The sequence below is a fragment of the Stegodyphus dumicola genome, chromosome 8 (genome assembly GCF_044657685.1).
Source record: "Stegodyphus dumicola isolate Sdum_Otavi_A_Nest chromosome 8, ASM4465768v1".
NCBI lineage: Eukaryota > Metazoa > Arthropoda > Arachnida > Araneae > Eresidae > Stegodyphus > Stegodyphus dumicola.
Genome location: NC_140775.1, coordinates 178,517,281 through 178,533,432, shown reverse-complemented (window position 1 = coordinate 178,533,432; position 16,152 = coordinate 178,517,281). Strand labels below are relative to the sequence as shown.

At 28.2% G+C, this 16,152-nt stretch overlaps 1 protein-coding gene across 5 annotated transcripts in view; it reads left to right on the top strand.

The window, feature by feature from the left end:
• LOC118181070 (C-Jun-amino-terminal kinase-interacting protein 4-like) overlaps positions 1–16,152 on the top strand; it is a 91,698-nt gene that overhangs the window by 31,473 nt on the left and 44,073 nt on the right. For all 5 annotated transcript variants that reach the window (XM_035350151.2, XM_035350153.2, XM_085822799.1 and 2 more), the window contains 6 exons: positions 2,918–2,975; positions 3,097–3,153; positions 7,554–7,698; positions 7,808–7,998; positions 11,199–11,366; positions 13,423–13,672. In XM_035350151.2, the coding sequence (XP_035206042.1) occupies positions 2,918–2,975; positions 3,097–3,153; positions 7,554–7,698; positions 7,808–7,998; positions 11,199–11,366; positions 13,423–13,672 (869 nt within the window). The remainder of the gene's footprint in view (positions 1–2,917; positions 2,976–3,096; positions 3,154–7,553; positions 7,699–7,807; positions 7,999–11,198; positions 11,367–13,422; positions 13,673–16,152) is intronic.

Sequence of the window (16,152 nt, the reverse complement as noted above, 5' to 3'; positions counted from 1 at the left end):
ATTTTAAGAATGCTTGAAAAATTTTTATATTAACAAATTTCAAGGAAGATAAGGAAAATTATTTTTATATTAAATGTGTTTATAAATATGGAATTTATTTGAGAATCTCTTGCAAATAAATCTTTTAATCGAAAGATAAACAACTTCATGAAGACTACAATTTTTGACATTAGAAGAATTTTTCAGTTTTTAAGCATAATATTTTATCTGATTTTTCTGAACTCTGTGTCTAGTATAAATTGTTAGACCTTTTTTAAATGAATGGGAGAATTCTATGAAAAACTTCGTTAAGTGGGGATTATATTAAATTACAGTTTTGGTAAAAATTTGGGCCCTAACTGTATCATCTACAATCCTGGATGTGGATATTTGTTTTAATATAAATCAAATTTTAATGCAGAAAATGCATATATACATATGGTTGTTCATTACAACAGAATTCATGATAATTTTATCTAGGTTGTTTATTTGAAATAGATTTTACTGCTATAATATATTTTGAATTTTCCTAAATTGCAAAAAAATTCTTCTAGAGTATTTATTGTCTTCAAAGTGGAGATTCTGTTACATTGTAGTAAATAAACTTATCATTTCATCTCTCGAAGGCATTGCAGATATAATCCTCATCCTCTATTGTTTTGCTGTGATTTTTAATAACAGCTGAACAACCACTTTTTTAGTTCTCAGTATCATTATCTAAAAATAAAAATAAATCCTTTTCTTAAAAAAATGATATTGAATTAAAAAAAAAAATAAACCAAGCTCTACTCAACCTAATTTTCTGGAATAAAATAAGATTCTATTTTTATGAGCTTACATTTTTACTGAGCACATAATAAATTGAAATCATAAAAGCAAAACATACAAAAAAAAAAAAAAAAAAAAAAAAAAAAAAAAAAAAAAAAAAGCCTTTTTATTCAAATAACTTTAAATGGAAAAGATACTGAATTATCACTTAATTTACTAGCAGTACTTTGCTTACGGCCTTTCAAATCTAGCTATATTTCATCCGAAAATTCATTCTTGCTTTTTGTATCATTTTGCAAGGAAACATATCACATTATTATCATTTTTGATGATGAATCTAACTTTTGGAAAGTGAATGTGAATTATTAACATGATCACGTCATAATTCCGTACTTTTTGAAATCTGGATATGAGTTCATGTAAATTTATTTTATGTGTTGTATGATTGCTCTGAATTCCCATTATTACAATATTAATAAATTTCTGGTTAATTAATTCATTAATTTCATTCAAGATAATTCTTTTGAGTTGTACATCACCCTTTGACTTTTAGTTATGTAATAGTTAAGGGGCTCAATTCATGTTATATTTGAAAATTAGTCTTACTAATCCTAATCATTCTTACTTGGTTGTCACGTATGAAGTATTTGTAATTATGGAATCGTAATATATTAAGGCATAAGGAAATAAGCTAAACTAATTAAGGAAAATAAGCTGAACTCATATAATCACTTTATGCAGGATTTTTTTTTCACTGTACTGTCTTTCCATGTAACACAGTCATTTGTATTCACATCTTAATTTTTGCTGCATATTATTTTTGTCACAATCATTTGTCATTTTTTGAGCCACTCGCTACTTACCTGACGTATAGCTTGGCTTAATACTTTTACAAATTCAATAATTCCTTTTGTTTCCATTATCGAACCTCTTGAGATTAGGATATTTTTATGTTGGATTGTGATCAAAATATCTTTGTCAACATATGCATAACTGTGCATTTTTATTCATTTTGTTAACAAGCAGAAATGATTAATAAACTGTCCAGTAAACAACCAGATTTTGATACAGTATCCTTTTTTTTTTTTCTTCTCTATCTTCTAACCACTTCTTCAAGTGATGTTTTAGTTGTTAAACATTTTTGATTTTGACTTTAAATCAGGAACAAAGGAAAGTTTGTTTACCACAGTGAATGGCATAAAAAGTTTCGACTGCAGATAGATTGTTCTGTTTCTAAAATTACAGATGCAGTCCACCACATTTCATCACAGATCCATCACATTGCTACAATTATGGACATGTTAAAAGAGTGAGATCAAGAAAAAGTTTATATAAGTCCCCTCACTAATTAATCCTTTTCTTAAAAAAATGATATTGAATTAAAAAAAAAATAAACCAAGCAATCCATCATGCTCTACTCAACCTAATTTTCTGGAATAAAATAAGATTCTATTTTTATGAGCTTACATTTTTACTGAGCACATAATAAATTGAAATCATAAAAGCAAAACATACAAAAAAAAAAAAAAAAAAAAAAAGCCTTTTTATTCAAATAACTTTAAATGGAAAAGATACTGAATTATATTAGGTTATTCCATGAAATACTTTTGTAATTGGCCTAAGTGATATGTTCTATGTTGAAAATATTTAGATGGGAACTTCATAAGAGGTTTTGCTCTAGGCCACCAATTTTGTAACTTGATCTCTGGCACTAAATTTCAATAATAAATTTAAAACATTTTTTTTAAAGTAAAAAAAAAAGTATGACATGTTAAGAGAAAATATGGGGATGAACAACAAGTAATAGAAAGTAGTCAAAACATTTCATTTAATAAACAATAACAGTAGTTAATTTTTTTTGTCATACTTTGCTTATTATCTCATCAAAACATCCATACATTTAAGATGTTTACATATACATTAATAACCTAACATACAATGTAACTGTTTTAAGTTATGTTGTATGTTAAGTTATTACATTCAAGACTAATGGTAAAACCTTTTACAAAAAAACTTTTAAAGATTAAAAAAGTTCACTTATTGAATAGAATGATTTTTTTGAAAGTGTAGCTTTAACAATCTAAACATGACTGAATGAGAATTTGGTTTTGTGTTTTTATACTCTTTTTCATATATTTATTTCATTCTAAAGGTATAATTGAAATTTCAGGTATGGGAAAAGAGGTTGAAAATCTAATATCAGAAAATAATGAACTGTTAGCTACTAAGTAAGTAGATTTTTGTCTCCAAATCTTTTCTATTAGCAATATGAATAGTTATGAGTGTAATTTTTATATTTTTCATTCTAAAAGATCTGCTTTTCAGAGTGTTATATTTTCCTTTCTTTAGAAACGCCTTGAATGTTGTAAAAGATGACCTCATTGCCAAAGTAGATGAACTTACAAGGTAAATTTTTTTGTGTTAATTTTCTTATCATTAAAATTTTGTTTTGAATACTCTTTTTTTTTTTTTTTTTTTTTTTTTTTTTTTTTTTTTTTTTAAGGTTTTATTTCCGACTGAACTGAAATTTATTCAATCACGTTTGACTCATTTGCATATTGGCATCTCTAAATGCTGTCCATTTGGTTATCTGATTATCATAGCTAGTGTCTGTAAACAAGCGATCCTAAAAAAGGGAAATTATGGTAAAAAGTATGAAATTGAAATAATAGAAAGTAAATGCTATTAGTGAGTTAATTTTTTTAAAAACATTTCTCCTCTATATAATGGTAACTTTTTTAGAAAGTACTTAAAACCTTATTATAAACTAGTTTCTGCCATAATAGTGCAATAACTGGAAAAACTCATTAAAAAACTAAAATCTTACTGAAGTGCAATTAGCAGTAGGGAAGAATACATTTTAAAATGAAATAGTTTCAGCTATATATTCATTCAAAAGTTAAATTAACATCAGTTTCACCATTCAAGTTCATATGAACCTTTTTTATGAACCAGTCTGTAGCAGAAGATCAAGTTCACTGTTGTTCAAAAATGTAAAAAAAATTATCAATTTGCTGTTAATAAATGGAAAGCTAAAGAATATTTTTTTTAATTTCTTTCAGTACTTGTAATCATCTCCACTATGCAACATGAGTCATACTTTTCATTTGTAGATATTTTCTATAAACTAAAACATTTTGTAAGGTTTCATTATAGAAATATGTATAAGGATGAGGAGCCAGTTTTGCTTGAAAAGCTAGTGCGAGACATAAAGTGTAGTATGTGTCTAAGTAATAGCCTAGTATTTTCTTCCTTTTCATTTGATACTTTAGATCCTGTATACTTTTGGTGAAGCTGGAAAGATAGCATGGCTCGACAGAAAAGCAGACAAATTAGTAGTATTTAAAAAAAGGGAAAAATAGATAAACATGTATACATTTCAAAATACTTAGAAACATGTAAAAAAATGACTTGTACAATAATAATATAATTAATACAGCATTTAAAATATGATGTTTAGTTTCTAAAGCTTTTAAAAAAAAGAAAATGGGAGAAAGCACAAATGAAGTGCTTAAATATATGTATATTAAGAAAACTGAAAGATATGTAATAAATGGATATAATAGTAATAAAATGTAGTGTTTATAGTTTTGCATGAAATTTTGTAAAACTTTTTTTTATATAAAGTAGTATTGCATTTTATGCAAAATGTGAGCAGTCTTAATTATCTTGCTTATTTTCAGAGGCTCTAGAATTATCCTGGAAGTGAATATATGATTTTAGGTTTAAGTAAAGCATTCCTAATGAAAGCATTCTGAGCCAACTGAATAGCTAAGTCTTTTACTTCGGTCCAGTAGTCTCTTCCACTTGAAAGGTTCGGTCCAGTAGTCTCTTCCACTTGAAAGGTTATGGTAGATGGGTACCTGAAAAATCCTATGAATATCTTTATATCATCTGTAGTAATATTAAAATCATGATAGTTTTTAACGTTTTTAGAATAGTGAATTGTCCTTTCTACCATTAAATAATATATTTCATTGAAAAAAAAACCATTTTTCAAATACAACGACTAGGAATGCATTTTTTAAGTCAGCTTCCAGTGCCACAAGGTAATCTTTATATTTTCCCTCTGATTCCAATCTGCTTTGTGTAATTTAGTGTTTTTGTTGTCTCAACTATTCTTGGCTTTAGCTGATTCCCGAGAAAGTGAAGGTAATTCCATTTTTTTTTCAGACTCATCATTTGCTGATACTATTTCAACTATCCCAGCAATATCCATTACAAATGGAATATCTAAATTACATCATGTGTTAGTTCATGAACTTCAGGTGGTATAGCAATAATACCATCATCGATTTTCTTAGAAAACAAGTATTCAGCTGGATCCTGTGCAGCAGTTAATATTTTCATATTTGTATTTTCAATGTAAAGAAGAAGGAACAAAACAATTATCATACAACCTGCAGTAAAAGAAAAAGAATGTCTGAATGCCCAGTGATTTATATAAAGTAACATTTGCATGCAAATTTTTACTAATTAACTTGATTTCGGGGGGGGGGGGAAACTTCCATGGCAAAATAGCTGCATCTATAAGGATAAAATATAACCAAATAGAACTTCATTTACCTGTATCACTTTACTATTTTCTCAAGAAATGTGAAGAAATAGCTAAAAAAATGCATTCCAAAAAAAAAAAAAAAAATATGAACCAATTTTATTTTCCTCTTGCTAGATAATGGCTGCAGTTCTCGAAGGAAGCACATGACATTTGAACTCCTAATTGTTTTAGCGTACTCCGTGTTTAGTTTTATCACTCTGGAATGCATTAAAGGTAATTTAAAAGCAATGTAGGGCCACTTATTTGGGCCTTTTAAAAATACATCGCTGAACATTAATGGGTTATTTGGGGAAAGCCACATAACCCATTTATCCATCCAAAATTATGTATATATATTTGGAGTAATGCTGCCTGGGCATGTGCTATCAGGTTATTGTCTGATTGAGTCAACAAGGATTGATTTCTACTTTTTGTATTTGGAGTAATGCTGCCTGGGCATGTGCTATCAGGTTATTGTCTGATTGAGTCAACAAGGATTGATTTCTACTTTTTGTATACTTATTTGTATTATTTTTATTTATTTATTTATTTGAATTTCCGTAAATCATGCTAAGATTCTGTGCATAAAAAGAGGAGTGGAATCCTGTTTTTTAGTTAATAATAAAGATAATTTTTAAACAAATATTTTTGTAGAAATAGGTGACATAAATTAACAGAATTGAATAAATTTGTTCATTTTCCTTTATTAGAATTGAATCCTGATTAAAGCAGTTATTAATTATTTTTATTACTATAGATTAATTCAAATATATACATTTTTTAATTTATTAAAAATATAATCTAATGGATCTTACTAATTAATACAAAGTTTCAAACAGTATCTGCCAGTTGTTGCCATTCTCTGCCAATTTCAGCTGGTCTGCCACTTGCAGGACAAAAATTACAGGTCTGCCACTGACAGGGCAGGGGGTGGAAAACTTAAGGGGGGAAACTATAGTCACACAAAATGCTGCAAAATTAGTGTCAATGTAAAAGGGAACAAAAGTGAATTTAATCTAAAAGTAGTGGTAAGCTACCTAATATACAAAAAGCTTACACCGTATTGCATATACTAGGAAATTAATCCCGGAAGTAAATGTAACAAATAGAGACAAATAGTTCATAATAAAAAAATGAGTTTATAATCTGTATGGTATTTTGAAGGAACAGACAGAAGAATTATCATTGGAGCCAAATTTCTGAATTACATTTGGATGAAATGTTAAAACCACGTAAACTTGAAATGGAAATAGTAAATGAATGATTTTAATTTTTAATAGATTAGAATTTTAAATAAATTTAAAATTCCTTTAAATGCTAATAATTTTAAAATTAAAATTGTTTATGATGCTTCTTAATTATATGTACTCGTATCAAAAAGTCATGAATGCATTGATGACTTTGAGAACATTTGCGAATTGATTGGCAACTAATTTTTCACCAAGCTAATGCATAAAAAACAACAGCAATTTAAAAAATGTCCTTGCACTAAGAATTCCTTACAAGAACAATCAATCAATAAAATTTAGAAACCAAAAAGCATTTAGAATTTGTAAAACAATTTTTTTTTTTTTTTTTTTTTTTTTTTTTTTTTGAGAAAACTTTTTTTTTTGAGATGTTGTTTTTTCCCATATATACAACAGTCTGTTTTTGCTTTAAAAAAAAAAATTACAATTTGATATTGCATTTTCGGCAAATCAGACATGTACTACATGTATATTTGGATTGCCACATAAATACTCTTTAAGAACATTGTGGGTTACCACATAACAGTTTTGGCAATATACTGCTTTGCCTCATGAATATTTTTTGAAACTTTTAATACAGAAAATATCCCATGCAAAGGAAAAAATAAAAACAGTTATATAGAGAAAATCAATATTATTTGACATAATTATAGTATCATTTTTCTCACATGTAGTTTTAGAAATAATGTTAATTGAAAAGTACTTGAGTTATTAATATATAAAAGTAATTCATTAACTTAGTTCTGTTGTTGAATATATTTGCATTTATTGTAAATATTATTAGCACTTCAATGTGCATTCTCAAACATCATCATACCTTGTAAAATATAAGAGCACATATTAATCAATTTTAAGACATTTTTACAAATATAAAATGCATTTGATCATGATAATTAATGAAGATATTTTTAATCTACTGAAGGCATGTAAGTGCCATTTATTTGTTGTATTTATGTAGTATATATGTAGGTATTGTATGTAGTATTGTATTATCAAATGTCTTTCATATTGCCTTTTTGCAGTGAACAAGAGATATTAAGAGAAGAATTAAAACAATACATGAGTGTCAAAGAGAAGCTAAAGCAAAGAATATCTGAACTAGAGGAAGAATTAAAGAAAGCCAAAGAAGCAGCTGAAAAGTCAAAATCTGGAAAATCTGATGATGAAGTAAATATAGCTATTTATATTTTCTCCCATTTCTAATATAGTTATTTACTATTTTAGATTTGTAAGATTATAGGCTGATACTATATTCTCCCATATTAAAAAATCACAGGAGGAATTACCAATGGCTCAGAGGAAAAGGTTTACTCGTGTTGAAATGGCTCGTGTATTAATGGAAAGAAATCAATACAAAGAACGGCTGATGGAACTTCAAGAAGCTGTGAGATGGACTGAAATGATACGTGCATCTCGTAGTGATTCTTCCCTTGATACGAAAAGGAACAAATCTTCTATATGGAAATTGTAAGTGTCTTTTAGTAACAGATACTATGTCCAAATTTTTAACACTGCTATATTTGTATCATATTTCTTAAAATATTTGACACTTTTATATTAATGGGGTGCATGTGACGCCAGATGTAAGTGTTGGTGCGAAGTCTAACTAGGATAGGAATGTGAAGGATATATGCAGCTTTATGAAAGGAATGTGTATTTTTTAAAATACAAAATAAATGCAAAAAACGACAACAACTACAGAAATCACAAATAAAAATACATGTAACTATTCTAATTGACAGCTGCAGTTAACAGAATTCTACTAACATAAACTGCTAACACCTAAAAAAAAAAAAAAAAAAACCAAAAGTGTATCAGAAAAGTAATGTGCAAAACTTCAAAATAGCATCTACTTTCTAAACCTTACATTGTGGCATAATGCTTTGTTGTATTGCCATTTCTATGCTCAGTAATAAAAACATGATTTCACATCATGGTTTTCTAATTCCAAGTTTTTCAGTGTAGCCTTGAAAGTACTTAAATGTGACTATTCATCATTGAGCAATCGCTAAACTGTATAATCTGCAATTATTTTTTTTAATTACATAAAGACCACTTCAAAAAAAATTATTGAAGGGAAACTTTCAGGACTAGACTGGTTTTCATTTTTCTTGTTTATTTGTAATGACATCATTGTATAATTACTTGGGAAGTGAATAAATAATAAATACCACAGATGATATTTTTGTGCACAGACAATGACTGTACCATTATTTAAAACAGTGCCAAAGAATGATATTTTTGTGATGGTGTTTTATCATTTGGGATGGAATTGAGAAATTTTGTTTTGATTTTTTTGTAATAAAATTAAATATTAAAAAGTTACTACTTCTTTTAAGCTGGACAGTAAGGTATAGAGTATCAAAAGAATAATTGATAATATTTATTTGTTTAAAATAAATTATATATAAAGGTGATTATGGTCGAGATATAGCTGGCATTCTAGATTTTTTACTTTCTCAAATCCATATTTCTAGATTTGGAAATTGTGGACTCTGTAATCAGTAAATTTATAAAATCAACATCCTTTTCAAATTTTGTGTTTGAACAAATATATCATTAAAAATTGCACAAATTAAAAATTTTTGACTATATTTAGTTCAGTGAAAGGTCAAATTACTTCTCTGTGCAAACTAAGTTCGCCTAATGAAAAAAAATCCCCCCCCCCCCATACAGAAACAGAAAAAAAATTGAAATTGTAATGTTTCGGGCTGCGGTATTCAGACTGCAAAAAATGGCAAACAGAAATTCCCAATACTCACAGAATTGATTGAATCTGTTTTAACTCGCTTTCATTGGCTTGTTGAATGCTCATTTGATTATATGAGTGACACTATGTCAGAAAGGAGAGCTTAGTTGTACAATGATAACTTAGATGCTACACAGATTAAACTTTATTTATTTTCATTACACAAAACTAAATATGTGGCTTTTGAATCAGAAAATCCCTCTTATCACTATTGATGAAAGTTTTATAGATAATTTATTGCACAATTGGACAGCTTACCAAAATTCTTTACATTCCATAAACCTCTTCTTCTTAACAGTTCTTCATCTTTAACACCTGTTGATATGCATACTGCAAGTTCTAATACTTAAAAGGTTAAGTAATTGTCTGCATCAAAATATCTTGCTGATTAAACTAAATTTTCTGTTATTAGCAAAGAAAAACATAAACTCAGTCCTTCCTTGAAAGCACCAACCTTTGTTCCCCCCCCCAAAAAAAACTTAGCAATTATTTTTTAAAATGTTGATAAACCACAGAGATAGACGACTGTGAAGTCTGTATAGTGGCACATAAATTAATTCTTTATAGATTAAAAAATTCTACTTTTTTGCTTCACTAGCAAAATATTTCAAAATATGTATGTATACTTTAGTTTAAATATCACTCTAAATAACAATCAAAGTCCAACATTAAGAATCAGCGTAAATTTTAAAAAATTTTTTGCAGTACTAGTTTTGATAGTTTTTAAACTAACTTCTTCAGCTGCTACACTCTAAACTAGTTCAAAAACTATTGAAACTAGTACTGCAAAATTTTTTAAAAAATTTACACTAATTTTTAATGTTGGACTTTGTTTTTGAATGTATGTATACATTAAGTGTTTCACAACAATATTCAGAGTTATTTGAAATTATGTTGAATTTTTTACTGCAGAATATTTCTCAGGTTTTTTGAAATGCAGTTGCATTCACCCCTGTTATATGTATAATATTTTGTAACAAAACTGATTAAAAAAAAAAGTGTTGTTTTATGAGCATTTTAATTTTTTCTTTTAATCTGGAGAAAGATTTAAAAATAAAAGCATAAACATAAGCTGTATCAGTACCTTTTGAAAATTAAGGAAAGTAATAGTAAAATTATATATTAATATTGTTTTGGTTTAATATAAGATGGCTTTGCAAGTTACAACTGTGCCTTTTGAGGGTGTTTCAAAAGAAAAAAGTAAAAGATTTCAGAAACTTCTTAAGTTGTGAAATTTTAATTAAATGCACTAGAAATCAAATTATTATTATTACTATTATTTTAAATCTGACAAAGCATTCTTGATCATCTGTAATAAAAAATAAAAAGTATAGGGCTGACGAGAGTGGTGGATTTGGAAAAAAAAAAAAAAAAAAAAAATTAGCAAAGAAAAAATTTAAGTGAATTGAATGTAATCATTCTTATATGTGTCATTTATTTCTATCCCTTGAAATTCAGCTAATGTCTTAATAGAATTCATATAAAAGTCACTATGCGATTTTATTTTACAGTGCTTTTAACTAAAACCTTAAAAAAATTCTTTTCTATATTTTATTTTATACTTTTTATTTTTAGTCTATAGAATATGGAAAAATAATAAAGAAAAAATTCACTGCTTTGAATGTTTGAAAATATTCATTGTAATCACAATAGCAGCAAAGAGCACACGTGACTAATTTTTTAATCCTGACTAAGTATCTTCATTAAAAATTTTAAATCAATCAAGCATTTCCGCTTATGTACTTCAGTGATGTGAATTTTTTATTAATTTCAGTAAGATTCTTTTTTTTTTCTATTAAAACCTGTTCTTGTAAAACTGAAAATTTTAAGAAAAAGAATCTAGAATTCTCTGTGTAAAAAATTTTATGTTGCATATTTGGAAATTTTTTAATTATTATTGAAAGTTTTCTTAATTTAGTTTCAGCAATTTATTTAATGCAAATGAAAAGCCTCCTAGGAAATCTATGCCTTTTGTAAATGTTCATTATAATGCTCCTACAACAAGCTCAGGTCCTGCCTTGGACACAATGAGAAAGAAGCGATTAGGTGACAGACACAGAGGCCTTGACATACTTGACAGTGATTTGTAAGTGAAAAGTTATATGTAGCTTTAAACTGTAATTATTTTGTAGTATCTATGTTTATACTTTTTTTTATAAATATAGTTATTGCAAATAAAATGACAGATTAAAAGTGTCATGAACTGTATTCGCTGAGGGGAAAACCAAAACTAAAAGTTTTCATAAATTATTGAGGTAAAGTCAACAAGGAATTCAAATCAACAGGCTAAATTTTTCTTTAAGAACTTAAATTGTGAAATTATTCAAAGATGATTACTATTATTATTTGGCATCAATTCGCAAAATGAGTTTTTGAGCCTTGAAAATAAATTCTTTAGGCATGCTGCTTTTCTCTATTGATCAGAGATTAAAGGACTTGACTGAAATAGATTCACACTAATCAGAGCAGCAGGGAAGGCAGAACCTGTCTACTTTTCAACTCTTTTTTTTTTTTTTTTCTAACTGTTCCGTAATAGGTTAAGTATATATAGGTGCTGCATATGTTCAGTGATTGAAGCTGGAAGAGTGTTTGCAATTGCTCTCATCTTCATTTCACATGCTTGAGCAGCCTTCAAAATTATAGGCATTGCTTGTTAAAAGATCGGTAGATTGCCCACAAGTAATGATGCATCCAGAGGAATACTGAATGTTCCTACAGGCCAAAAGTGGCTGTTATCAAACAGCAAGTGAAGTATCGAATACTGTGCACAGGACATATCATGGTTTAGTATGCCTTACTTATTCAGAAAGATCTGGTACACAGGCAATCCTTCCTGAATCACTGGGACATTTTCTAGGCAATAATATTTTAATTTATTATTAAGCCAAATTTATTGTTGCTACTAATTTACCTCAATCTAGATTTCCTAGTAGTTTTGGAAATCTTTTTCCATAATAATCTAGTCAGTGACAATAGTTTCCACTCTGGTGCTATTGAAATTGCAGAGAAATCTGTTCTGAGCCTCGCTTTTCTTCATCCAACCTCGTATTCTAGCCTGTACTAACAGTGCTTTGACAATGCTGGACCAGTTCCAATGAAATTGCAGTCAGCGATATTTTCATCTTTATTTACATGTTGAACTACTCTTTGTTTTATTTGAAACTGAATAAAGTTATTTTCTTTAAGTTTTTGAGATTTTTGGGAAGGCATCTTGCTGCATGCACATATGGAGTTCCAAATATTGGATGGAAATAAAGTCTGTGTTGAATAGTACTTTTATCGAAAACTTCTGAAGCATGTGTGTCTCTTCAGAAGTAGTATTGGTCTCTCTCTCTCTTCAGAAGTAGTATAGTAAGTAGTATTGTTATTCGCCATGGTGAGAAAACAGGGAGAATAATGACAGATCTCCTTGTACAGCAGTTGTTGCAATGTGAAGATACTGAGTAGCCTGCCTGTCTCTGTATGTAAATCTGAATCATCATGTTACAGGTGTGCTCTCTCTGGGTTGAATCAGAATGGTATACTATACCATTTCTTTATTAACAAAATCTACATATTATATTATGTACATCCAGCTGTATGCTGGGAAATCATAATTTAAACACAATATACTATTATGTTTATTCTCTTTCTTTTAACTCTGTTGTGTGCTTCTCAGTTTCAGAATGCCCTCTGATGGCACCGTTCTTACAATGCCATCTGTCGGCAGATTACAATCACATGTGGAATACCTTAGGGAAACACTTTGTGCATGCCTAACCGAGCAGCATATATGCAGCAGCTCGAGATTATTAAATATGGATTAAGAAACTTTAGTAAAAGTATTCTGTATGATAATGTAAATAAACTGTAATTTGTGGAAAATAATATGAACATTCAGTCAAGTGCCAGGTGTTGCCATAATCAATATTCAGTAAATACCAGGTGATCAAAGAGACTGAAGAACTAAAATTAATTTTTCAAACATTTTTCATTCTGAAACATTAGTTAGTTTGTAAATATTTATATCCCAAAATTTAAAGCTATTGTTTTTATAATTCTTTATATTGATGATAAGTATTTTATAGGCAGTACTAGTATTGATACTATTTAATATCGATTTTGATAATTTTAGTTCTTAATTAGAAATATTTCATCTCAAGGGTTTCTGAGAAACTTCAACAGCAAAGAGCAAGAGAGCGCCGAGAGCAATATAAACAAGTTCGGGCTCATGTTAGGAAGGAGGATGGTAGGCTGCAAGCTTATGGATGGAGTCTTCCATCTCGGACAAGTTCAACTGTTAAAAATACGGAAACAGAAACAGCCACTCAAGCAAAAACTCATAATTCTTCGGTTCCGGTCCCAGTTCCAGTCTTTTGCCGACCACTACTGGAGAAAGAAATTGGAATGAAGGTAATCAGTATCAGTTACTGAATGATAATATAATGATAGAATTTAGTCTTCATTTCTCCCTTCCCCTATTTCTTTTCCTATTCCCAACTTTTTTTTTAAAGAGGAGATATAATTTTTTTTTGAAAGAGGGGAGATAATTATGTTGGCTTGCACTTTTTTGGCAATAATTTGTTTGACACCAAGAATTTTTTCACCGTTAAAACATTTTGGTAACCCTTATGTACTGTGTCATCAAATATTCTTTCCAACAGCCTGTAAACATTATTGAGCTTTCAGCCATGTTTTTTGTAATGACCTTCATTTAAGATTTAGCCATTCTGTTTTCAGCCATTTTCAGAAAATACTTTAGTTAATGTAATAAACAGTCACTTGTTTTACAGCAAATATTACAGAGAATCTATTGTTCAAGTAGTATCCTTCTGAAATCGTTGTTTTGCTCCCATTTTGTATGACTGCTTACAATAACTGAAATGTAAGTTCCATGAGTTTTTTTTTTTTTTTTTTAAATTTATTTTGTCTTTCGTACAACATGCAAATAGTTTTGAAGTAAGTCTGATCTATTTGATTGTTTATTTTCATCTTTGATAATAAATAAATAATTGATGTTTTGTTTCTTGGATTCGACTGCTACCAATAAAACATAAGCTGAGACGACTAATAAGTACTGTTATAACTTAATCCATTATGTACAAACAAAGTGTATAATTGAAGTTATTAAAAATAAAAAAGTTAATTCATGAAAAAAGTTAATTCATTATGTACAAACAAATTGTATAATTGAAGTTATGCATTTGTTTTATGGCTTTAGAATATTGTTTCATTTAACTATCAAAGAAACAGGCAATGTGTTTTTTGAAAAATGCTCTGAAATTTACATTTGCAGTCTGATTGGCATATTCAGAAGCTGATAAGCAATAGTTATAACAAAATAGTCTTGAAAATTGATAGTTATGATTCCAAATTATTCTAAAGAATTGTATGTTTAGGCTGATAACTTTGTTAAAAAATTTTTTGCAAACAAAAAAGTGTATTTCATTTTCTTATAGTTTATTTCTACACTCAATCACATAAACAAATTAGGACGTAACATAACCAAAACACTTAATACAGAAAAGTATTATGACAATTCATCATTGTTGTCATTCCAATTAGAAAATTTAACTGTTGCCACTCAGTTTTACATAAATAATCATTGAAATAATAAATAACACTCAGCACATTCCCTTACCTTTTATTTCATTACTAAATTCAAACATTAAATCAAATTTAGCATTTATTGATTATCAAAAATATTTACTGCTTAATTTAATAAAATTTTCAATGTACAAAATAATTCGTAAATTTATTATACTTTACCTAATGGTTTTGTGAACATATCTGCTATATCATCATAAGAAGTTACAAAAACTAAATTTGTATTACCTTTCTTAACTTTTCCTGACAAAAAATAATAACTTACTTCAATTTGTGTATTTCTCCCATTCAAATTTTCATTAACCAATTTAATGTTATCCTGATTATCAATGTTTAAAACAGTTATAACAGTCTTATCGGTTATTTCTTCCAAAAATATGAAGATTTTTTAAATTTAAAAGTTCTGTAACACAGTCTGCTGCCCCTTTGTTTGCAGAATTAGTAGTTGAAAAAACAACTATTGATTATTTACTCATACTCCAGCTCATAGGATTTCCTTAATAGAAATCACATACTGAGTAGTGCTTTTGCATGTTTGTTTATCACTTGCGTAAACCATCATTGGAAACTTCTAATTTTTCAGTTGAAGTAGAACAGTTCTCCAAACATTTATAATGCAGACCCAAATTTATGGTATCTTTTAAGTATCTGTGAATTTTGTTTTCATTTTCAACATTTTTTACACTTAGATTTTCTGCAATTTTCATTTTCAAGACTAACAGCATGAGTTGAATCTTGATGAGTGTTGTTAAACAGATAAAAAAGATTACCAATCTAGGCTAATTAACCTTTCTTCTTTCATTAGATGTCGTTGGCTCTAATCATATTGGAATGTTTATTTCTTTACATTAAGACATTCCAGATTCCTCAACATCTATTGAATGTCTTAACTATTTTAGCAATATAGTTCTTCCTTCATTTCTTTCCATTTCCAAAAAGTTACTTGGCTGTTATTCTACTTCTGCTTCAAATTCACTTGATATTTCTTCTAAAATTTTCTTCATTTGTTGTTCTCAGTGTTTTCTGTTTAAGGCACTTTCATAAACAAATATTGCTAAGATTTCAGAGGATCATTTAACTTACTCCTGTCATATTTTGAATGAGGTTTGAATGAAACCTTTTCTATTTAGAAATTTTGTGAAGAAATCATTCTAATTGAAAGGAGCCATACCTCTGTAACTTCAGTATTTTATTTTCATAATCAAAGTTTTCTGGAACTTTTTATCATCTTTTATATCTCAATACAAAAAAGTTGTCTTAATATTAAATTACATCATTTCAAGCTT